The following is a 23,485-nucleotide window of genomic DNA, read 5'->3' on the forward strand; positions in this document are numbered from 1 at the left end:
GCAAATCTGAACGGGTCTAATTTATAAACAAAGAGAACAGTTCTATTTTTTCCTCTAAAAACAAATCATGCATTGGCTTTTAAAGGAGAGAATTAAGAGTGGGCGGACAGAGAAAATAACTGAGGAGAACAGAGGTTAGGAAAAAATATGAGGTAAAAAATAGTTACTGGATTAAGAGGAGAAAGAAAAGGCACCAGCCTCAGTTACTAATCCACAAGGAGTCCCCCAGCCTTCAGTAAAGGTAAACGAGGGCAGTTATCTTTGTTCTGTACACCGAAGTAATCCAAGCTTCCAAAACAGGAGGCGACACATAGTAGGTGCTCTACTAATATTTCCTGAGCGTTCACAACAGTAAGAGAATTAAAAACTGACAAACTGCTATCATAAATAAAATGACAAAGGCTACTGCCTCATCCAATGTTTAGCATCCTCAAATACAGCCCCATTGTTCTGCTCTCTTTATGTCTCTTCCCTTATTTTTGTCGTTCTCTTTTACATACACATTTAAATCTAAGAACACACACGCACACAAAATCCCTGAAACTACAGACTTAAATGTGTTATTCAAAGCAAGTCTTATTGGGTGGCTGCTTTTAAATGAATGTCAACGCCTAATGGGTTCAGTTTCTAAGCAGCCTTCTTTCCCGCCTTCTCGGAGTTGAGGTGAGAGATTAAACAATCGACATTCTCTCTCCAGTTCCTCAGTCTTTTTCTTTCCTGTTTTCTCCTCTCCTCGGCTTTATTCCCTTTCCCAGTCTGTTGTTTCTCTAGGGTTGTTGCTTCGCTTTCTCCCTCTTTGCTCGATCGTCCCTTTGATCCTTTCTTTCTAGCCCTTATTCCCAGAAGCTCCAGAAAATACCTCTTTCCCCCCCTTTTCACGTCACTTCCCTCCCTTCTCCCATCTCCTTCTCGGTGAGAGCGAGTTCCCCACTAGAGGCCAGCACTTTCTCAGTTTCGTCCCTCCAACCGGCGAGCAGAACTCGGAGAGAAAGAAGGGAAAAAAAGAGGAGAAAGAGAGAGCGAGAGAGGGGGAAAAAAACCCCGGGGCCTAGAGCGCAGAGGCCCGGGAGCGGCGTCGTCATGGCAACGGGCGCCGGCAGGAAACGAGGGACACGCGGGAGGGAGGAGGGGGAGGAGGGCGCCGAGGGGAGGGGAGGGACGGGGGAGGGGTCCGGCTGCCCCGGAAGCACCTCCCCGCCAGCCCCCTCCTCCAGCCCGGCCCGCAGCCCCCGGCCTGCAGCCCCCACCCTCTCGGCCCGGCAGGAAGTGACAGGCCCGGAGCGAGCCCCGGAGGCCTGGCAGAGCCGCGGCCGGGCCCGCACCCGGAGCGGCGGGAGGGGCGGGGAGCCGCGGCCGCGCCGGGAACCTCCCACCCCGCCCTCGGCGCCCCCGCCCCTCCAGGAAGGGGAGGAGGCGAGGGGAGCCCGCCGCGGAGGCCGAGCAAGCCCCCCGCCCAGCCCGGCGACTGGGGACCCCGGCACATGAGGTGGACGCCCCCCGGGAGCACTTGAGTGCAGAGCCAGGCGCGAAGGTAACCGGGCGGCCGCGGGCTGGGGAGGGGCAGGACCTCTGGGGGCTTGGCTGCGCGGGGATGTTTCTTCAGCCACCTCCGTCTGTGTAACGCCCCAGGTACCTCCCCCAGTTTCTTTCCCTGCCTACCTCTAGCGCTTAGCTCTGCGGTCCTTCGGCTCTGTCTGTCCAAGTCTTCTTGCTATTCATTTCGCTGCGCTGAATGCCGTCTGTCCGTCACCCTAGTTGCTTCTGACTGCTCATTTTCTCATTCATTTTTCCTTCTCTGACTTTGGTCCTCCCATCCAAGCATGCTGTCTGGTAATCTCCCTGCTTTTTATGGTCCGCTTGGTCCCTCGGTCTCCAATTCCTTGACTTCTGTCGGTCTCTCTCCTGCTTGTCTCCCGGCTATCAGTAAGCACATTTCCCTGCTCACTTGGGTCAGTTCACTCCTGGCTCCACTCTATCTGCCCCCTTCCCCCGGTGTTTTTGATTCCTCTTTGGAACCTCATTTTCATCAAGGTTCTGTATACAACAAGGACCCCTGGGCGCTTACTATCCCTGTTCTCCAGATCACTTCCATTTCTTTGGCACAGTCTTATCCCCCCCCCCCCCCATTTCTCCTGCCGCCCTTCTATGTCCCATACTTTCTACAAGTCAGAGTTTTAGGTTTAGGACAATTTATTTCCTCCAACTTTTGGCTCAGTGGACCTAGTCTCAGGTCCACTTCACTATCTTTTTCTAGTTCCCTTCCAGAGGTCTGTGCTCCTTACCCAACCCAATCCAACCCATACACACTCAAATACTCCCTTTCAGGGTGACCATAGTTTAGCTATTGTGGGCACCTCTGTGGGTCAGCTTCTCGCACTTTCTCTTCTGGCATAATTCTGAAAATTTAAATGCACTGTGCCTCCCAAACTTTTTGTTGTTTTCATTTTCTGTGTTTAATTTTGCAGTCCCAACATTGATCACAAATGAATAGTATGTGCCTGGGATCCAGGAATCCTGGTTTTGATGTCAGTTTCTCCTGATTTTATTACTTAAGCTAGTACCTTTCCATCTCTGTTTTCATTTCACAATCTGAAAAAAAAAAATACCACTAAGACTTCCATTTTGGGGGAGATGTGGGGTCCTACAGTTTTTAGCATTTTCACCTATGAATATAGGAGTTAATGTCTCCTCTAGTAAAGGGGTCTCATGCTTCTGAGTCCAGTGAACTAAATCCATTGATCTATACAACTATGCCTTGCTGCCTCTAATCCTTACCCACTTTTTTTCTTCACATGCTGATAATGAGGATTCATGGGTCTGTATCTGTTTAGTGCTTTGATATTGTGGCAAAAGATGTGGGAGAAGATAACTAGAGTTGAAGCTGATATGATTTCTTCTGTGTACTTCTTAGGTTATATCCGTGTTTGCAGTGACGTTTGCTATACCTAAACAAAACTGAAGAGATGGGTTGAGTACTTGGGGGATAATGATGCCATCCAATGATACTGGGAACAGAATAAGAAATCTCCCCAACTCTGTTTCCAAGGCCAAGCGGTTTGATTTTATTTACTTTGTTTTGGATGTAATCATTATGATAAATCCATTTTAATAAAACTGTTGACAGCCCTTAGCAGAAATTCTGGTTTGATGTTTACATCCCTAAACCGAATAGTGCTTTGCTGACCTAGTATTTCTAGTGGCCCCATGCCTCCAAAGTAGAGAATATGGTGTCTAGGCCTAACAAAAGAGGAAAAAAAAAAGAATGAACAAAACCCCTTATTGTTGTTTGGAGGCATATTTCTTCTTGCTTCTCTTCTCCTGTCTCTGCTTGGTTCTTAGCAATGTCTTCATGTCTTTTTGCAAATTTTAGTGTAGACCCCAGAGGGTAAATTCTGGTTACTAAAATGAGCTAAAAAGTTGAGCTTTATTTTCTTGAAGATTTTCATTGCTGTGTATTTAATATGTTTAATACCTGGTAGTCATTTGTTAAAATGATATATTATATTCAGTTGTGAAGGCTTTTCTGCAAATGGGGAAACTGAGGTGCCAGCAGGGAAAGTGATGTGCCCAAGGTGTTTTTATTAGTAGCCTGAGCTGGAACCAGGCAGCTATTTGTATAGCTCTTCTACCTCCTAGTTTTTTTTTTTGTTTTGTTTTAAAGTTTTGTTTAAGTAATCTCTACACCCATCGTGGGGCTTGAACTCATGACCCCAAGATCAAGAGTTGCACGCTCTTCCCACGGAGCCAGCCAGGCGTCCCTCTACCTCTAGATTTATGACTTTCCATGATACATTTAACATATCTGTATCTTGAGCCCCTCCTCCATAAAATGAGGACAGTGAATACTCAAACCAAATGACGCTGCCTTAATCACAGATTTTTTTTTTTTTTTTTTTTGGTTTGAGGAAGCAGCATGTGTTAATGTAAAGAGACTTGATACTAGGAAAACTTCTTTAACCTCAGAAAACCTCATTTCTACAATTACAAGATGGGGATAATCATATTAAAGCACTGTGAGAGGTAATGGAGATGAAGAGCTTAAGGCAGCGAGAGGAGGCACCTGGTGACTTCTCAGTAAATGGTAAATGTTAAGGTGATGCTGGTAATGATGTTGCAGGTGCAGATAAAAGTGAGAAAACAGGAACTTTTAAGTGGGACTATTTTAAACTATTAAAAATGTTATGGGAATGTAAGGTAGCCTTAGTATTATGAGTCTTAAATTCTAGCCATTTGGTATTTAATAGACAGTCATGAGGGAATATGTAAAGGTTTCTTTTGAGACACTGCATAGTTTCAAAAGATGGTATGGGAAACATATGGTTGTGTGTATTGCAGATTTGGTAGTTAAGCCCAAGGAGTCATGGCTAATGGAAAGAAGAGGAAGAGTCTTAGATAACTTGAATGATAACATGAAATAATAGTTTGAGATTAGGTGTGAATTTTAATCCTTTGCTAACTTCCATCTAGGTCTTGAGTCAGAGCACCGGCTTTGGGGACCCTGGACCACTATCATGGAGACGGAGAGTGAGCAGAACTCCAACTCCACCAATGGGAGCTCCAGCTCTGGGGGCAGCTCTCGGCCCCAGATAGCTCAGATGTCACTGTATGAACGGCAGGCGGTGCAGGTGAGGCTCAACTCTGAGGGGCTGTGATCTGTGCGTATTGGCTTTGGGTGGGCACAGGTGCTGGAAGATAATTGCTCTTAGTTCCTTTCCGGCAAACTGGGGGAGATGGATTAGGTGATGACTAATGTCCCTTCAAGCTCTGAGAATCTTAGGAGTTTACAACAGTTCAAGCAAGCAAACAGAATAAGATTCAGTCAGCAAATCATGGGTTTTTTTTATACCATTCAGTTCATGTAGCTAGATTCTAACTAAACTAACCGTTTCTCTTCATGGATTGTCAGATTTTTAATCTTTGGTCTCTCTTACAAATCGCCCTGAGTAATGGAAGTATGAAACTCTTTGGAGTTTTATTTTTAGACAAATAGTAAATTCCATGCTTTAAAAAAATTCTTGGGAATGGGGTATTTTACTCAAAATATCTTGGTTGCTAGAATAACTATGCACATCATAAGAATAGTTCTAATTATTAAAGAATAAGAATACAGTAATATCCTAAAGGTGACACTAAAACTGCAGTATCATCTTTATAAACATCTACTGTAAATATTTGAATATGCCAGTTATTTGAAAATTTTACCGATAGAATCTTTCACAAGCCACTCTTTACTCTCTTTTTCATCATTTTCAACCACTTGGGGCTCTGTCCCAAGAACATGGTCTTTTGTGTCCCTAGAACATGGTCTTTTGTGTCCCTAGGATATGGTCTTTAATTTTTTTCTTCCATCCATCCATCCATCCATTTATTTATTTATTTATTTATTTTAAAGATTTTATTTATCTATTTGTCAGAGAGAGAGGGAGTGCACAAGCAGGGGGAGAAGCAGGCTCCCCACTGAGCAGGGAGCCCTATGTGGGACTTGATCGTGGGATCATGACCTGAACCGAAGGCAGACATCCAACCGACTGAGCCACCCAGGTGTCCCTATCTATTTATTTTTAAGTAGGCTCTATACTGGAGCCCAGCATCGGGCTTGAACTCATGACCCTGAAACCATGGACCTGAGCTGAGATCAATAATTGGATGCTTAACTGACTAAGCCACCCAGGTGCCCCTATTTTTATTTTTTTTAAGTAAGCTCTATGCCCAGTCTGGGACTTGAACTCACAGCCCCGAAACCAAGAGTCACATGCTCTACCGACTGAACCAGCCTGGCGCCCCTTCTCTTTATATTATTCAATGTCTGATTTATTTTCAACTTGGCTAGTCCAGTTCTTTTCCTTGCTGTGTCATGTATCTCCACATTCCATTTGGGGAATTAAGAGTTTATGTGAGTTACATTGCTTTACTTTTCTTTATATACAAGAACAGAATTAATTGTTTCTCCACTTTTTGAAGACTCTGTGAACTTACTAGTTCTAATATAAAAATGGACAAATCAGATGTTGACTTAGCCACGCTCCCCATCTTCCTTTGTTTCTCTCTTTCCCAGTTTCCCTTTCACCAGATCACAGTCATTTGCATAGAATAGGAATTAGGAGTGATTCATTCTAAGTGGGTTGACCCTCTCTTTTTCCTCTTAGGCTCTGCAGGCACTGCAGCGTCAGCCCAATGCAGCTCAGTATTTCCACCAGTTCATGCTCCAGCAGCAGCTCAGCAATGCCCAGCTGCATAGCCTGGCTGCGGTCCAGCAGGTGAGAGGTCAGCAGCTAGCTGGCCCAAGAGGGAGGGGGTAGGCACTACCGGTGGGTCGGGGCATAATGCCTCCTCCACTCCTCCTGCCAGTCAGGCTAGAAACATAGTCTGGTCTACCTCCTGTCCTCCCGTAGGAGGACGAAGGGGTCTTAGTTTTTGGGGTTGCAGTAGGAACTGGGAGGTAGAATGTCTATGTTCTAGGACTACACTGTCCAATATGGCGGCCACTAGTCACGCGTAGCTATTGAGCACTTAAAATGTGGCTAGTCCAAATTGAGATGTATAGTAAAATTTTGGATTTCAAAGACTTGGTATTGAAAAAAATGTAAAATATCTCAGCATTTTGTTTTTATTGGTTATATGTTGAAATGAGATGCATTGGCTTAAATAAAATAAGGTTTGTTTCTCCTGTTTCTTTTCACTTTTTTATTTTTATTTTTTAAGATTTTATTTATTTGAGATAAAGAGAGCAAGAGAGAGTGAGCATGAGCTGGCGGGGAGGGCAGAGGGAGAGGGAGAAGCAGACTCCCCACCAAGCAGGGAGCCCCAGTGCGGGGCTCGATCCCAGGACCCTGGGATCATGACCTGAGCCGAAGGCAGACGCTTAACCGACTGAGCCACCCAGGCGCCCCTCTTTTTTTCACTTTTTAAAAAATGTGCGTACTAGAAAATTGTTCATGTGGCTTGCATTATATTTGTTTTGGACAGCCCTGGGCTAGACTTATGAGTGACTCATAATATGAACTGGTCAAAGCTTCTTCTTCCACCTAAAAGAAAGTGGGAGGAGGAGGAGGGCAGATTACCCGATTGCCCCAGGGGGGTTATGTGGGAGTTACTAGCTTGGCGTAGGAGGTAAGGTGAGAGTTTTGGGTTTAGTGAATATACTTATCCTTGCTCCGTAGTAGAGTCTCTGGGTTTTTATCTGAAATCTCTGTTACATTTTGTGCCTGTGATTAGAAGATTCAGTCTTTTCCTTCGTTGTCTCTGCTCTTGTTTCCTTTCCCCTCTAACAGGCCACGATTGCTGCCAGTCGGCAAGCCAGCTCCCCAAACACCAGCACAGCACAGCAGCAGACTACCACCACCCAGGCCTCAGTGAGTACTGCAGCTCCCCACCGAGAGGCTTCCTTCCCTGGGTCTTTGTCTCTGGGTGGAAGGACTTTGTGAATTGAGCCATCAATGGTGATTATTGCTCTTATGTAGAGAGTCTTAGTAAAAGGGAAACAACTGACTGGAATCTATATAGGGGTCTCAGTGAGGAGGTGTAAGAAAGGAGGAAGAAAATCCTAGGGAAGAAGAGGAGATGACAAAGGGATGGGACTGATTTCTGGACCCCCCCCTTTTTTTTTTTTTTTAAAGATTTTATTTATTTATTTGACAGAGACAGCGAGAGAGGGAACACAAGCAGGGGGAATGGGAGAAGGAGAAGCAGACTCCCCGCTGAGCAGGGAGCCCGATGCGGGGCTCAATCCCAGGACCCTGGGATCATGACCTAAGCTGAAGGCAGATGCTTAATGACTGAGCCACAAACCAATCAGGCGCCCTGATCTCTGGACCCTTTAACGAAGAGTGAAGTCTGCTCCATTTTGTTCCTTTTCCCTCTCAACTGGTACCGTTAGTGGTTAGGGACTAGTTTCTTTACTTTGGTACTACCCTCCAGTAGCCAGGATGACAGTTATGGTCAGGAAGGTATTATTCATTTCCCCCTGACTCTGAAAATAAGATAGTCTGTTCTTAAAAAAAAAAAAAAGAAAGAAAGAAAATTAGATATTCTGTTCTTCACTGTGTCCCTCTGCATTTGTCGGTGATGTTGCATTTCTTTTTATGTCTCCTAAGTCCTTAGTTCTGTTCCTTTCTGTACCACACAGATCAACCTGGCCACTACGTCGGCCGCCCAGCTCATCAGCCGATCCCAGAGTGTGAGCTCTCCCAGTGCTACCACTCTGACCCAATCTGTGCTACTGGGGAACACCACCTCCCCACCTCTGAACCAGTCCCAGGCCCAGATGTATCTACGGGTAAGCCACAAACACAACCACCATTGTTCTAGGGGCGTAATTGTTATGCCCCTGCCACAGACTTGAGTGAAAGCTGTTTGATTTAACCATGGTTGCCCAGATACGTTAAGATATGCTGATCTACTTTCTAGGCCTTACTAACCTCTAGAAGTGATGCTCAGGATTCACAGGTAGCCTGCAGATTGCATTGAGATCCTAAGTGAGAAGGTGTTCGCCTTAATATTTGACTGAAGTAGTGTCACATAGAATCTAATCTTTAAACCTGTGGCTTGAGTACCCAAATTCTAAGTATTATCTCTTAGCCTGTCTACTTACTATACATAAATCCTTGTTCTAAAATCCTCATTGTCTCAACTTCTTTGATGTTTGACTCTTTGATATCAATCTATAGTTTTATATACATTCTAGGTTTCCTTCTGGATGATTCATCGCATATGGAGAATAAGGGTCACCTGGGTTGGTGTGGAAAGGGGCAGGGCTTAGCAGTTTCGTATCTTCTGTTTATTTTGTCTTGTGGTCCTTCCCTTCCGTTTCTTCTGTCTTTCTTTTTCTCCTCTTGTTCTCTTTCCTTTGCTCTTCCTCTTCCTCCTCTCCTTGCCAGCCACAGCTGGGAAACCTATTGCAGGTAAACCGGACCCTGGGCCGGAATGTGCCTCTAGCCTCCCAACTCATCCTGATGCCTAACGGGGCAGTGGCTGCGGTCCAGCAGGAGGTGCCATCTGCTCAGTCTCCGGGAGTTCATACAGATGCAGATCAGGTCAGTGGCAACCACTTGACCTGTGGATGGGCACTGGGGAGGATGAAGGGAACCACTGTAGACCAGGGCCCACCCTGCTACCCCATTACGACTTCTCAGGATTCTTATTTTTTCTCCCCTTTTCTTAATTTCCATAGCACTCGAATCCCTTGTAACTTGTGAGTTATTTGAGTTAGGAAGGGAAGCAGAGTTGACTGAAAACAGCCCTATAGATCTGGGAAGGCTTATTCTCAACCCAGGGCAGATTTCCTTGTATTCTTTCAGCCCTCCATGGCTGTTTATTCAGGAGGTCTTAATTCTCTTCCTTTGCAGTGCTCTCTTAAAGTAAGGGGTGATTGAGGGAATTCTGCAGTTAGGTAGACGTGAAGCCCACCTGGCTGTTACTGGAAGAATGTTTGATTCCTTCTCTTTATGAGTTACTGTGGCTGCCAACTCTCAGTAGTCTTTCTCCTTGATATGTGCCCAGGAAAGTCTTCTTCACCGTTGCTTCCCGTGCCTTACCCCCAAACATGTACATATATTTCGAGCTTGAAGTTTTTGCTTCTTATGGATTTAATACAAATTGGGATCTCATAATAACTTTTTTCATTCTTTTAGTTTTATCAGTTAGCAAGTAAATATTGAGGTTGAGCTCTTTCTACTGATGTGCTCAGATATATACTAGAAACTTGGGGAAGCTTGAAAGGAAAGACAAGTCAAGTCTTCAAAGATCTTAGAGCCCAAAGAGGTACAAAGTAAATGGTACTAACTTGGAGTGACACATGAGTTTAGAGAAGAGTTGGCTGTATTCCTGCTCAGGACTTTTGGGATTCTTGAGCAGATTCTTGAAGGATCGGTAGGATTTGATTCGGAGTTAGAAGAAAACTGGAGAGAGAACAGTGTGTGTAAAGGCTTGATTCATATGTGACTGAGTTGGGGATGAGTGGATAAAGTGGAGACAACACACCTGATGGTAGAAAAGGTCATTGTCTGGGAGAAGTCTGAAAGCCAAGTAACTTTGTAGGTAGCAGGGGTCATGGCTGGCTATTGCACAGCAGTTTAATAGGATAAGGAAAATACTTTGGAAAGAATCATCTAGGAACATGTGCCTGGAGAAAAAAGAGAAGTTAAGGAACCTAGTAAGAGATTCTTGGGGGTCATTTAGTTACTAGGGTAAGACCTTCGTTTTAGACTATGGTAACAGCAGTGGGATCAGAGGATGAGGTTGAGACTGGTTTCATATCCAGTTCTTTCATTTATCCGTCTCTTTATTCATCAGATATTTGAGTGTCAATATGTGGAGGGACAGAGTAGTGGCTACAAATGTGAATCTGATAGTTCGTCAGATTCCGAGTCCATGACTTACTGTGTGACCTAGCAAATGGCCTAACATCTTTTTGCCAGTTTCTTCGTGTATAAAATAGCTTTTGTTAAATACCTACTTTGGGGTGTGTTGAGGATTAAATGAGTTAGAGAGAAAAATCATTGAGGCACCAGACATTACACAAAGAATCACCTGAATGGTTTAATAATTGCTTCATTAGAAAGTACAGAGTGCTCTGAAAACACAGAAAGAGACCTGATTCAGCCTTGGGATCAGGGTGAAAGTCAAGAAGACTGCCCCGAGGAGGTGACATTTAAATTGGGTGTCCGGTGAAGACATGGAAGGAGAGTGGTGAAGGCAGGGAAACCTTATGTCCAAATACCCCTTGAATCCAGAGAGGAGGGAAGAAGCTTTATATATTTGAGGAATTGAAAGAAAACCTGTGTGCTTGGAGTTTGGCAAAGGGGGATGGAGATGGTACTGGGGAAGTAGGAGAAACTTCATCTTGCAGGGCGTTGGGAACAGTGTTTAGGATTTTGGGCTTTATGCAAAGGGTGTTGGGATACTATGGGAGGATTTTCAGTTTGGAAGTGACCGGGACAGGTTCAAGGCTTGTTCATTTTTTTTGTTTAAAGACTATGTTGGCTCCTCTAGGGAGAATAAATGGAATTGGTGTGAGTGTGAATCTAGTGAGAACAACAGTTTCGGGGAAAGATGGTGTTTGGGTTAGGTAGTAACAACGGAGATGGACAGAAATGAATAGATTTGAGAAAAATTTAGAAGATCTTTGAAAGAGGAAAACTGATTCAGTTGAGGGAAGTGCCAGAGACAAGATGTGACAGTGGTGAGGCAGAGGTTAGTGCTACTTAGGAGATGGAGAATGTTGGAGAAGTGGATCTAGGGTGAAGTTAACTTTTGGATACCTCTGTCTTAGACGTGCTTGTGAGTCAGTGGGTCACAAGGTCAGCTGTTTTATATATCTGGTGCTTGAGCTTAGAGGGAAGGTCTGAGTTGGAGATAAACATTCAAGAGTAGTAGACACATAGATGATAATCGTAATTATCATCTATGTGTCCTTTTATTACGATAGTAATAAAAGGAAAGAGAGCATTGGCATTGCTTAGGGAAAGGTATGGATTGACAAGAGAAAAGTCTTTATATTAAGATGGAGCCCTGAGGGTTAGGACTGTTTAGAAAATAGTTCAAGGTCAAGTAGAGGCTGATGAACTGGCAGAGGGGAGTAGGAAAGAGTGATGGAAAAACGGGAAAATCTGGATTATGTGGTATCATGAAGACAAGGGAGCAGAATGTTAGAACTGGCAGGGAGTCCTCTGTCAAACGCAGCAGAGAGACAAGATAGAGTTACTAATATGGACGGAGAACCATTTCAGTGGAGTTTGGGGGATTGAAGCCAAACTAGTATCATTTGAGGAATGGCTGGATAGTGAGAATAGATGCAGTGAATGTAAACAATTATTACCAGTTTAGTAATAAAAGGAAAGGAGGATGAAGCTGGAGTTGGGGAAATGGGGTTCAGGCGTGATGGGAGGGCGCCTTTAGCGGAGAGGTTGAAGATACAGGAAGGAATTGATAGTACAAGGAGGGCTGCGGCCCTGAGTGTGGAGAAGGACTTGATAGGAGAGAGGATAGAAGGGAGAGCAGGGAGAAGGAAGTGGTGGGGGTTTGTGAGGGGCATGTATAGATTTGGTGATGGAACTGCTGCAGTGTGCTCATATGATGGTTTTATTGTCTCTGCAGGGGTGATGAGGGAGAGGGGGAAGAGCAGGTGGTTCTGAGGTATATCGGGAGACCAGGAAAGTTTTAAATAGTCATTGTGGAAAGCTGATTAGAAACAAACTATATAATTGCCTGATCACATTAAGTGCCCCAGCACCCCATCCTGATAATCTTGTAAATCTCTCTCAGAAGCTCTCACCTCTTTACTGCTTGCCTGAACTCAGCGTCTTTGTATTTTTCACCTGCATTACTGTACTGGTTTTCTAATTGGTCTCTTGACTTCAGCCTTGTCTACCTCTAAGCATCCTCCATATTACTATCAGAATAAGTTTTTTAAATAAGAAAATACCTATTGTTCCTAACATTAGTTTAAATGGTACTTCTGGTATACCGAATTTGATAAATCATAATCCTTGGTTTGTGACATCCTGTCAGCAATGGTCCATTCATGGCCCACTCTTAGTTACTTACTATGTTTTAATGATGTAATAAGCAATCTCCAGTTCCACCCACTGCCTGCCCCTACCCATGGTAACAATCACTCTGATTCCTAGGTTCATCCTTCCCTGTGTCCCTTTTTATATAGTTTTATTGTGTTTACATATATTTTTAAAAAGTACTTTTTATTATGGAATATTTCAAACTTATGCAAAAATAGAAAAAAATATGAATCCCTATGCACCTGCCAGCCAGCTGCAACATTTATCAACACATCGCCTTTCTATCCAGGCCACTTTCCTCCACCTGTGGATTATTTAGAAGTAAATTCCAGATACCATATGTTCTATATTTTGTGTGTGTGTGTGTGTATGTGTATGTATTTGTATTTAAGTTTATAAGGTCTTTGTGCTGTGTGTAATTTGGGGGGAATACTTTCTTAATAGCTTATTGTCAAGATCCATCCATATTATTGCATGTCATCGTATTTTATTAATTTCTATGTAGTATCGAACCGTGTGAATATACTGTAGTTCATTCATCTTCTCTTCTGATAATGGCCATTTGGGTTGCTTCCAGACTTTCGTTAACTATGAATAGTGCTGCTGTGAACTTTCTCACACATGCCTCCTGTTGTATATAGCAAGAGTATCTCCTGTAGAATTCCTGGATTAGGGGGTGTGTGAATGTTCAGCTTGAGGATAAGATGCCAAACCATTTGCCAAAGCGGTTGTACTGATTTACACTTCTGTCAGCAATGTTTAAGAGAATGGTTTCAGCTGTAGAGTTGATTATGTTTATTCTGATTAATATTCTTCAGTGGCTTCCTGTCATCAGTGAAGTGCTCATCAGTCCTCTCTTCATATTCTGGGGTACTTCCTATGTCAGGCACTGTGTTAGGTGCTGGAAATAGAACAGTGGGGAAGATGGATAAACTTTCTGTTCCCGAACTAAAGTTCAGACTCTCCTCATTTGAATGCACCAAGCCCTTCCTGATCTCGCAGGATCCTCCCCGGCCTCAGCCCGTCTTCCTAGCTTCATTTCTTTCCACTCCCTCCATCTCACCCCAAACGTAGTGAAATATTCATAATTTCCAAAAATGCTATCCTCTTTCTGGGCTCGATGGTCTTCCAAATATTGTTACCTATGTCTTCAAACTTCACTTTTGCTCTCACCCATGGAGTCTCAGATGGAACAAAAGACTGTTTTAGGAAGTCTTCCCTAATCTCCCCGGTCTGAGTGCGTCTTCCTCCTCTGCTCCCATGGCACTTTGCGCAGATCTCTGCATAGAGTATAATAGGGCTATCGTTGATTTTCTTGTCTGTCTGTTCCGGTAGAAAGTACTCATTAAGAGCAGGGACAGTGTCTTTCGTCTTTGCATTTCCAGTATCCAGTGTAGTACCTGAAACATAGTAGGTTATTTGGTCAGTGTTGAATGAATGAACGAATGGAGAAGAAAGGGAAAATCTGACACATTTTGAAGGAATAGATGAGCAAACTTGCTGATAGATTTGATAGTGAATGAAGGAGACTGAAAATCAAATAGGATTCAAGAGTCCCTCCCTGGGTGACTGGACGGACTTTAATGTATGTAATTGTAAAGGTGGGGGGACAAAGTTTGAGGGGGGGGCTGGGGAATATCTAAGTGCATGTCATTGTATTTTATTAATTTCTGTCTTCACTGCTCCTGAATCAGTCACAGAAGTCTTTGACCTTCATGCCCCCTGTTCCCCTGTTCTCAATATATCTTTTTCTTCTTATCTTTCAGGTGCAGAATTTGGCAGTGAGGAACCAACAGGCCTCAGCCCAAGGACCCCAGATGCAAGGCTCTACTCAGAAGGCCATTCCTCCTGGAGCCTCCCCTGTCTCTAGCCTCTCCCAGGCCTCTAGCCAGGCCCTCGCTGTGGCTCAGGCTTCCTCTGGGGCCTCGGGCCAGTCCCTCAACCTCAGTCAAGCTGGTGCAGGCAGTGGGAGTACCATCCCCGGGTCCGTGGGGCCAGGCGGAGGTGGCCAGGCACCTGGGGGCTTGGGTCAGTTGCCTTCCTCAGGAATGGGTGGGGGTGGGAGCTGTCCCAGGAAGGGCACAGGAGTGGTGCAGCCCTTGCCTGCAGCCCAAACAGTGACTGTGAGTCAGGGAAGCCAGACAGAAGCAGAAAGTGCAGCAGCCAAGAAGGCAGAAGCAGATGGGCCTGGTCAGCAGAATGTGGGCATGAACCTGACACGGACAGCTACACCTGCTCCCAGCCAGACCCTTATTAGCTCAGGTAAGCTGTCACCTCTCCCAAGGTCATTATTCTCTCAGAACTTGTTTGAAATCTTCAGAGTACATTGCTTTGCCATTTTTCCTGCTTCTCTTGGTCCTGGAGTAGTGGAAGGAAAGAAAATCACATCAGCCTTGATCATATTAGTCCAGGGAGAGAGGACAGGTAACAGAGGTAGATCTCTGTTTCCACCAGGCAGCAATCAGTTTACAGATTGCTTTGTCCCCCTCTTCTTGGCCCTGAGTTTGTCAGTTTACCCATCCCACCCATTCATTTACCTAGTTCTTAACTGAATTGCCTGCTGTGTTGTAGGAGGTGTTAGGGATGCATCTTTGAAAAACAGATTCCTTGTCCTCATGGAGCTTACGATTTAGCTTAAGGGATGACTTCTCTCTTCACTCTATTTATTTTATTTTATTTTTTAAAAGATTTTATTTATTTGACAGAGAGCGAGAGAGAGATCACAAGCGGGGGGTGGGGGGGGGAAGAGATCACAAGCAGTGGGGGGCAGAGGGAGAGGGAAAAGCAGGCTCCCGGCTGGGATCATGACCTGAGCCGAAGGCAGATGCTTAACCGACTGAGCCACCCAAGTGCCCCTCCTCACTCTGTTTAATGATGATTTGTTGGGCCAGGGTAGAGCAGAGATGGTGTAAGTGCCTTAGAGCACTTAGGACTAGCAAATAGAGCCACGGGTTTTTGTTTTGTTTTGTTTTGAAAGATTTTTTTTGACAGAGAGAGACACAGCGAGGGAGGGAACACAAGCAGGGGGAGTGGGAGAGGGAGAAGCAGGCTTCCCGCGGAGCTGGGAGCCCGATGCGGGGCTCAATCCCAGGACCCTGGGATCATGACCTGAGCTGAAGGCAGACGCTTAACGGCTGAGCCACCCAGGTGCCCGAGCCACGGTTTAATATAGTGAACTTGTGATCATCTGGATCGATAATAAGAATAAAAAAAGAATAACCCCAATGATTTATAGTTGCTTTTAGATGTGGTTAGGTATAGTTAGATGTGTGCACCTTACTTGGTAATGTTTATTTTTCCCTGCCTTGTTTCTAGCACTTTAGTTGTTGCTGTATTTGGATGATTTACTTACAAAAAGTTATGAGTTCATCATCGGCTATACTCCTCCTACCTAGTATTTACGTACCGTAGCATTCGGTTTCCGAAGTGCTTCCATCTCCTACATGCTCCCTGGGCAATCTGGGAGAGTCGCGAGTGGGGGAGATTGTCGGCGCCGCCTGCCGCGGAGGAAACTGGGTAAAGGCCGGACCTGCAGCAGCTGGCTCTTGAGACTTCTACTAGGTGGTGACCTAACCTGATGAGTCTGAAGAACCGAGGCATCCACGGGAAGCTGTTGGAATCTTTACCTCTGTGGACGTTTATTCTCTCAGTGACCATTACGTCTTTCTCATGTGCCGGGCACTGGGCTGGCTTCTGGGGATGTACAAATGTAGAAAGCAGGGACTCAGCCCTTGAAGAACTCAAGTCTAATCATACGGGCGATGGGCCAGCCCTTCTCCTTTGCTGGATCAAATGGACAGGATTTAGTATAGCAAAGAAAATAAAAGTTAGATGGCTGCAAGAAATTACTGAGGACCGTGAAATGACAGCGCAAGGGACTTCTTCCCTTGAGGTCCTTCATTGTAGAGAGAGATAGTTGGTCATGTCTGACTCAGAGGGAAGAGTATGAATGAAGCGATCTCCCGGGTCCTTCCCAGTTACGTTGCCATTCCCTGTGTGATACCAACGCTCGGTACGCCTTGGAAAGGTGATTTCACTTTTAATTTGTAATGTTAATGATTATTTCCCGCTCTTCTTTGTTCCGTCCTGGGCTTGTTGCTGTAGCCACCTACACGCAGATCCAGCCCCACTCCCTGATTCAGCAGCAGCAGCAGATCCACCTCCAGCAGAAGCAGGTGGTCATCCAGCAGCAGATTGCCATCCACCACCAGCAGCAGTTCCAGCACCGGCAGTCCCAGCTCCTGCACACGGCCACGCACCTCCAGCTGGCCCAGCAGCAGCAGCAGCAGCCCCCGCCGCCCCCGCCGCCGCCCCCACCGCCACCGGCCACCCCCCTCCCTGCCCCTCAGCCGCCGCAGGGCCCGCCTACACAGCAGGTCCCGCCTTCCCAGTCCCCGCAACAAGCCCAGACCCTGGTGGTTCAACCCATGCTTCAGTCTTCACCCTTGTCCCTCCCGCCTGACCCAACCCCCAAGCCACCTATCCCCATCCAGTCCAAGCCACCTGTAGCACCCATCAAGCCTCCTCAGCTAGGTGCCGCGAAGATGTCAGCTGCCCAGCAACCACCGCCCCACATCCCTGTGCAAGTCGTGGGCACCCGGCAGCCGGGGACGGCCCAGGCGCAGGCTCTGGGGTTGGCACAGCTGGCAGCTGCCGTACCTACGTCCCGGGGGATGCCCAATACGGTGCAGCCTGGGCAGGCCCACTTGGCCTCCTCACCACCTTCATCCCAGGCTCCCGGGGCGCTGCAAGAGTGCCCCCCAACGTTGGCCTCTGGGATGAGCCTGGCTCCCGTGCAAGGGACGGCACATGTGGTGAAGGCTGGGGCTACGACCTCCTCACCTGCTGTGGCCCAGGTACCTGCTGCCTTCTACATGCAGTCCGTGCACCTGCCGGTGAGTGAGGTCTGATGGTTTTGAGGGCACGGTCACCCTTGAATGGACCTGGGGCTCAGTGGACCCATATAGAGCTTAACTTGGGAGGGGAGTAAAGAGTTGGGAAGGTTGAGATGCTATTTATCATCTTACCTTTATTATTTCCTTAGAAGCCCCATCTCCAAATACTGGGGTTAGGACTTAGGGGTTGGGAGGGGGAGGGAACCACAAACATTTAGTCCATGACAGATACATAATATGTGTGAGTGTGTATGTATGTGGTGTGTGTGTGCGCGCACGCGCATGAATATGGTATTGCACCAGTTGCTCTGTTAATCATTGCATTGTTTCGTCTATGACAACTATTTGTTACAAACTGTAAAACTTAAACTGCTATGTGCTGCTTTTGTAAGACATTGATGGAAGGTTAAGATACTGGTATTTATTTGTTACTTTTGTAGGAGACATTAATGTATATAATAATCTGTACTTCATACTCTTAAATTTGCTACTGAAATCATTCTGGGTTTTTGGATCTATACAAAGTTAGATCAAGATAGCCTTAATCACTTAAATTGGTCTTTATAAAAATAGTGGTTCTCAGTGGGGCCATAATGAATCCAGGATCCCGAGGTGTAGGTCAGGACTAAATGTGACAGTTTCTTTTGTCCTGACATAGAAGATACGCTTCTTGGGAATGACCGGGAATTTTAGTGTACTGTGGGAAGATACACAAATTGGGAAATCTGGAACTAAGAACATTTTCACTGACAGTATGGGAGTCATTGAGGTTCCTTATTATCCTTCACTCATAAATCTTGGTTTCTTTCCTATTCCTCACCTTATAGAGCAAACCCCAGACACTGGCTGTCAAACGCAAGGCAGAGTCTGAGGAGGAGAGAGACGATGTCTCCACGTTGGGTTCAATGCTTTCTGCCAAGGCATCTCCAGTAGCCGAGAGCCCAAAGGCCATGGAGGAGAAGAGCAGTCTTGGAGGTAAGTAACTGACTTCTGCAGTCCTATTGGAGTGCAGAGATTAGAGACCTGTTCTGAGTGAGCTCAGAGCTACACCTGGTTCCGTAGAAGATGGGCCTGAACTTCGTGGACGAATGGGTAGATCCAAAAACAGGGACTCCAGGGTGAATATTCAAAGGTGAACATGTATGATTGTGGAAGATCAGACTGGCTTGGCTAATAGATGGATCAGTTACGTCATCCCCTATCTGTTCCTTAATCTATTCCAGAGAAAGCTGAACCAGTGACTGGTGTGAATGCTAATACTCCAAGCAGTGAGCTAGTAGCCTTGGCTCCTGCCCCATCTGCACCCCCTCCTACACTAGCCATGGTGTCCAGACAAACGGGTGACTCAAAACCTCCACAGGCCATCGTGAAGCCCCAGATTCTCACCCACATCATTGAAGGCTTCGTTATCCAGGAAGGAGCAGAGCCTTTCCCGGTGAGGGCAGGGCCATAAGGTGGGACTTTCAAGTGGGGACTTGGTCTGATTATTATCTTTCCAAAGTCCACTAAAATCAAGTCTCAGAACCATTTAATTATTAGAGAATGGTTCAGTTCTATTGTTTGTATGGTTAATTGTAAAGAAGGAAGGGAAGGGGTAAAGGAAAGAATATGTGTAGACCAGCAAATGAAAGTGTTGGGAAGAGAAGGAAGAAGCTGAATGTTTAGTTACGCAAACTAGGCTGTATTACAATGAAGGGATTTGTGGTGGAGAAGTTAAGGGACTTTTCTGGATACCAGGAGTTGCAGAACTAGGGCTAGAACAACAGGTATCTGTAACTTCGGAAGGAAAAGGACAAGCTAGACAGCCAAGGTAGGAACCTGTTTTCCAGTGGTTCATCTGAAAAGAGCCAGTTAGGGCCTCTTGATTGCCATGTTGAAAAATGTTTCTCTAAACCAGACTTGGCCATTAACTCCGAGAACCAGGCAAAGGCATGGCGGTGAGAAACACTGGGGAAAGTTATAGAGAAGCAGAAAGGGACTAGGCTAACCTAATTGTAAACTTTTTCTGGCACAGGTGGGTTGTTCTCAGTTACTGAAAGAGTCTGAGAAGCCACTACAGACTGGCCTCCCGACAGGGCTGAATGAGAATCAGTCAGGGGCCCCCTTGGGAGGGGACAGCCCATCTGCTGGTAAGTATTTATTTAGAGACCCATCTGGGGAAGGAGACTCAGGGAGATTTGTTTGAGGACTCAGTGTAAAATGGCAATTATTTAAAGTGGGAGGTATACAAAGTCCATCCACACAGGAACTGTATTAAATATCAGAATGTGTAGAATCACACAAAAGGAGTTCCCTGTCGGATTAGGGTAATTTTATCAAGCCAACCTGAATTTTATTTACTTGTTTACTGTTAAGGGTGTATTTTTCAAAAGATGATCTAAAATAGTATATTTCTTAATTTCCATTTCTCCTTATTTGAGGTTTTATAATCTATATTAAGGTCTCTTGTTTACATTTCTCCCACTGCTTTTTTTTTTTTTTAAGATTTTATTTATTTGACAGAGAGAGACACAGCGAGAGAGGGAACACAAGCAGGGGGAGTGGGAGAGGGAGAAGCAGGCTTCCCGTGGAGCAGGGAGCCCGATGTGGGGCTCGATCCCAGGACCCTGGGATCAGGACCTGAGCCGAAGGCAGACGCTTAACGACTGACCCACCCAGGCGCCCCTCTCCCACTGCTTTTGTAAACTTTTACTGGGAGAGGGATCCTGTATCTTTCTAGTTAGTAATTAGTTCCTCTCTCCTATTCTGAATTGCAGTCTTGTCTGCAGTCTGAGAGTATGAATTGGGATAAAGTTAGTCATCGAAAATGGAAACTAGGCTGGTTTGTCAGGAAGACCATGCTGTTCTTGAGGGACGTGTCTTTATGGTTTTGGGTTTTGAGCTTTATGTTTGAGGGATTCTGAATTAGGTTGTGTAGGTCTTGGGGGGCAAACCGTGAGAGTAATTAGAGTCAGCTGTGGGCCTAATGATGGCCCGAGCGGCAGCAGTCCCAGTGACAAGTCTCCAGGGATGCCTTGTTTTCCAGAGCTAGATAAGAAGGCAAATCTCCTGAAGTGTGAGTACTGCGGAAAGTATGCTCCTGCTGAGCAGTTTCGAGGCTCCAAGAGGTTCTGCTCAATGACCTGTGCTAAGAGGTACCATGGGCACCCACCCTCCCTTCCTCACCTTCAGCATCAGTTTCTCCATCTAATAGTGGGCCCCATCCCTAGGATCACCTCACAGCTGATGTTTCCTGCCTTCTTTGCTTTCTTGTTCTTCCCCAAGTTGGTTCTTAAAATACCAATTCCCACGTAGTGAAGGCTAGCCAGGTGGTCTTCTCCAGCACTGCTGACATCCCATATATGCCCCGACCCGTAGGTATAATGTGAGCTGTAGTCACCAGTTCCGGCTGAAGAGGAAAAAAATGAAAGAGTTCCAAGAAGCCAACTACGCTCGTGTTCGTCGGCGCGGACCCCGCCGTAGCTCCTCTGACATTGCCCGTGCCAAAATCCAGGGCAAGCGCCACCGGGTGAGCGTCTGTTGCAGAGCCAGCTACTTTTAAAATGGTCCTTTTTCCTTCCTCTTTCCCTACGGGGCAGTTCCTTTGCCCCGGTAAAAGAGTATGAGACCAGAACTCTGAAGTTTTGTATTGATGGCATTACTCCAAATTCCAAGAGATCCTGACTCCTTGTCTCTTCTCACCTGATTACTGGTTCATGTGTCCATTAATCATTACATTTGACAAAATCTAGATTACGATTGTTGGAAGAAGGGGAGAATCAAGAAAGTGATAGTTTATACTTGAAAGTTACTTGAGAGTGGACTAGTGACTCCAGACACTTGCAAAGTACAGTTTCTTCACTGTAATACTAGTTTCTCCTCTATGCCTAGTATTAACCCGAACCCAGTTGACTGGGAAGGGGTGAGGGAAAGAAACCTTCCGACACTCATTCATGACCTCACTGCTTTGTGTTGTTCTCTGTAGGGTCAAGAGGACTCTAGCCGGGGTTCAGATAATTCCAGTTACGATGAAGCACTCTCTCCAACATCTCCTGGGCCTTTATCTGTGCGAACTGGGCATGGAGAACGTGACCTGGGGAACCCCAATACAGCGCCACCGACGCCGGAATTACATGGCATCAACCCTGTGTTCCTGTCCAGCAATCCCAGCCGTTGGAGTGTAGAAGAGGTGTATGAGTTTATCGCTTCTCTACAAGGTATTGAGGGCCTATCCAGTAGAACCCAGATCACATACAGGTTTACTTTTCTTTAGATCATCCCACATGGGCCTTTGTGACAGGGAACAGAACTGACTTTTAAGCAGTAGGTGCTTAAGTATGGTTATGACAAAGGCTCTATTCTTCATATTTACCCAGGTTACTTGCCCACAGCCTGGTTTCTTAATTTCCTTTTGGGCTGATTGTCCTCTGTCAGCAATCTTGCAATATTTGATTTTCACTATTTCTTACCAATAATTTTTGGATAAAGTATGTTTTTTATATGTGATTTTGTGATACCAGATATAGATGAAAGACTGTTTCCACTAAAGGGATTAGGAAAGTAGGGGCCATCGTTATCCAACACTCTTACAGGCAGGACTGTTTATAAGCTATTCTTGACAAAAAGGATGGTTTTCTTCAGAAAAGAAAATCACATTACCCTTTTTGCTGTTTGTCTGAATTCTCGGCCCTTAAACAAAGATGCCAGAAAGGCTCTGAACTTTTTTGATTTTTTTGCTACTGTGAAAGAAAACATACGGTCTTGCTCCTTCCCTTTTCTCCCTCAAGCTATTTGAATGAAGTTACTTCTGTGACTGAACACCTTTGTTCTTTCCTCTTGGCTTTTTTACATAGCCAGTTTCTCTGATTTCATTTTACTTCCAAAGCTTCCCACCTCAGACTTTTATATTCCTGAATTTAGGATGAGTACTTTGGGATTAACCACTGCTGGGTCTCCATTTTTTCATCTCGAGTTTCCCCCTCCGATCCTCTTGTGCCACCACATAGTTTCTCATGTGTATTCCCACCATTTCCTTCTAGGCTGCCAAGAGATTGCAGAGGAGTTTCGTTCCCAGGAGATTGATGGACAGGCCCTTTTATTACTTAAAGAGGAACATCTTATGAGTGCCATGAACATCAAGTTGGGCCCTGCCCTCAAGATCTGCGCCAAGATAAACGTCCTCAAGGAGACCTAAGGTGGCCCTCTTGCACAAACGAGCCTAAGGCAGACACTCTCCACTGTCCAGGTTATAACCTGGTACCAGCAGACTTTACAGGGAAGAAAGAGCTGTTCCAATTACTTAAATCTTCTGAGACAGGGAAGAAAAGTGCAAGAATTGGTTGCTGGTGCTACATGGCGGCAGCTGTGACATTTTCTCTGGTTCTACCTTATTTTTTAAAATCAGTACAGTTCTCACTTTTCTCACCTACCCTAATCTTTATAAAAGAGGCAGTCTAGAGAACTAGGACTGCTCAGCCTTATCCTGGAGTGGAGTATCTAGCCAGGGTCCCAGTTCTCCAAGAGGAGGAGTAGACAGTATGGTAAGGTAAGGAAGTGGGTGGGACGTAGGTGTGCCTCCACAACGGGAGAGGTAGGGTTTTTCTAGCTTGTGTGACACAAGTAGTGACATCTGGTACTCCCTCTCTTCCCTCTGGATTGCCCAACTGCGGCTGTGGCCCAGAGTTTTCTTTGTTGTCGCTCCCTTAGTACTGAACGTCTTCTCCTGCGCCTCCGTGGCAGAGTCACTCGCTGGTGCAGAGACTTGGTTGGTGTCATTCTGATGTGCTGCAGGGGCTAAAAGGTGTGTGGCACACATGTGGCTGTCATTCCTTCTGCATCCCCCTGCTCCCTTCAGTTTCCCTGTTGTGTCTCCTACCCTGCCTTTCTTTTCAATTCCAACTCTGCTCTGTCCTATAGCTTTATTAAAACGGGAGTGTGTGGGGCTGAGGTCAGGAGTATAAGTACCTGCCTTAGGCGCTATTCCTTATACAACAAAAATATTAAGTATTTTTTTCCTCCTCAGTAAAAGGATAAAAATTGGTCTCAGTTGTCTCTTACTCCATTCCAGTGTCTCTATTCTCTTCTTTCACACAAAAGACT

General features: G+C 45.6%; 1 protein-coding gene and 1 long non-coding RNA gene across 4 annotated transcripts; one reads left to right on the forward strand and one right to left on the reverse strand.

The window, feature by feature from the left end:
- Positions 1-1,444: 1,444 nt before the first annotated feature.
- Positions 1,445-23,426, forward strand: PHC1 (polyhomeotic homolog 1). Of its 3 annotated transcripts, none has more exons than XM_028119706.2 (15): positions 1,445-1,531; positions 4,468-4,625; positions 6,147-6,257; positions 7,272-7,352; positions 8,126-8,275; positions 8,877-9,032; positions 14,279-14,774; positions 16,617-17,407; positions 18,235-18,382; positions 18,631-18,842; positions 19,422-19,536; positions 20,433-20,541; positions 20,765-20,915; positions 21,372-21,603; positions 22,426-23,426. In XM_028119706.2, exons 2-15 carry the CDS (start codon positions 4,512-4,514, stop codon positions 22,578-22,580), a joined length of 3,021 nt encoding a protein of 1,006 aa, XP_027975507.1. In that variant the 5' UTR covers positions 1,445-1,531; positions 4,468-4,511; the 3' UTR covers positions 22,581-23,426. The 3 variants fall into 3 exon arrangements, with proteins under 3 accessions (XP_027975507.1, XP_087882028.1, XP_087882029.1); XM_088025902.1 differs by having other exon boundaries at positions 8,901-9,032; XM_088025903.1 differs by lacking the exon at positions 8,877-9,032.
- LOC114221634 (uncharacterized) lies at positions 12,899-16,790 on the reverse strand. Its single transcript, XR_003611784.2, has 3 exons — positions 15,919-16,790; positions 14,787-14,870; positions 12,899-13,912 (listed from the first exon to the last, which is right to left on the reverse strand). It is a non-coding gene; the product is annotated as an uncharacterized LOC114221634 (long non-coding RNA).
- Positions 23,427-23,485: the final 59 nt, after the last annotated feature.

This window comes from Eumetopias jubatus, unplaced genomic scaffold (assembly GCF_037043125.1).
Source record: "Eumetopias jubatus isolate StellerSeaLion01/CBP00866 unplaced genomic scaffold, mEumJub1_p1.0 scaffold_8, whole genome shotgun sequence".
In the NCBI taxonomy this organism is placed as follows: domain Eukaryota; kingdom Metazoa; phylum Chordata; class Mammalia; order Carnivora; family Otariidae; genus Eumetopias; species Eumetopias jubatus.

Coding starts and splice junctions, on each gene's coding strand:
- PHC1 (XM_028119706.2), top strand. CDS start 4,512: ATGGAGACGGAGAGTGAGCAGAACTCCAACTCCACCAATGGGAGCTCC. Junction 18,383..18,630: donor GGAGAAGAGCAGTCTTGGAG/GTAAGTAACTGA, acceptor AATCTATTCCAG/AGAAAGCTGAACCAGTGACT. Junction 18,843..19,421: donor AAGGAGCAGAGCCTTTCCCG/GTGAGGGCAGGG, acceptor TTTCTGGCACAG/GTGGGTTGTTCTCAGTTACT.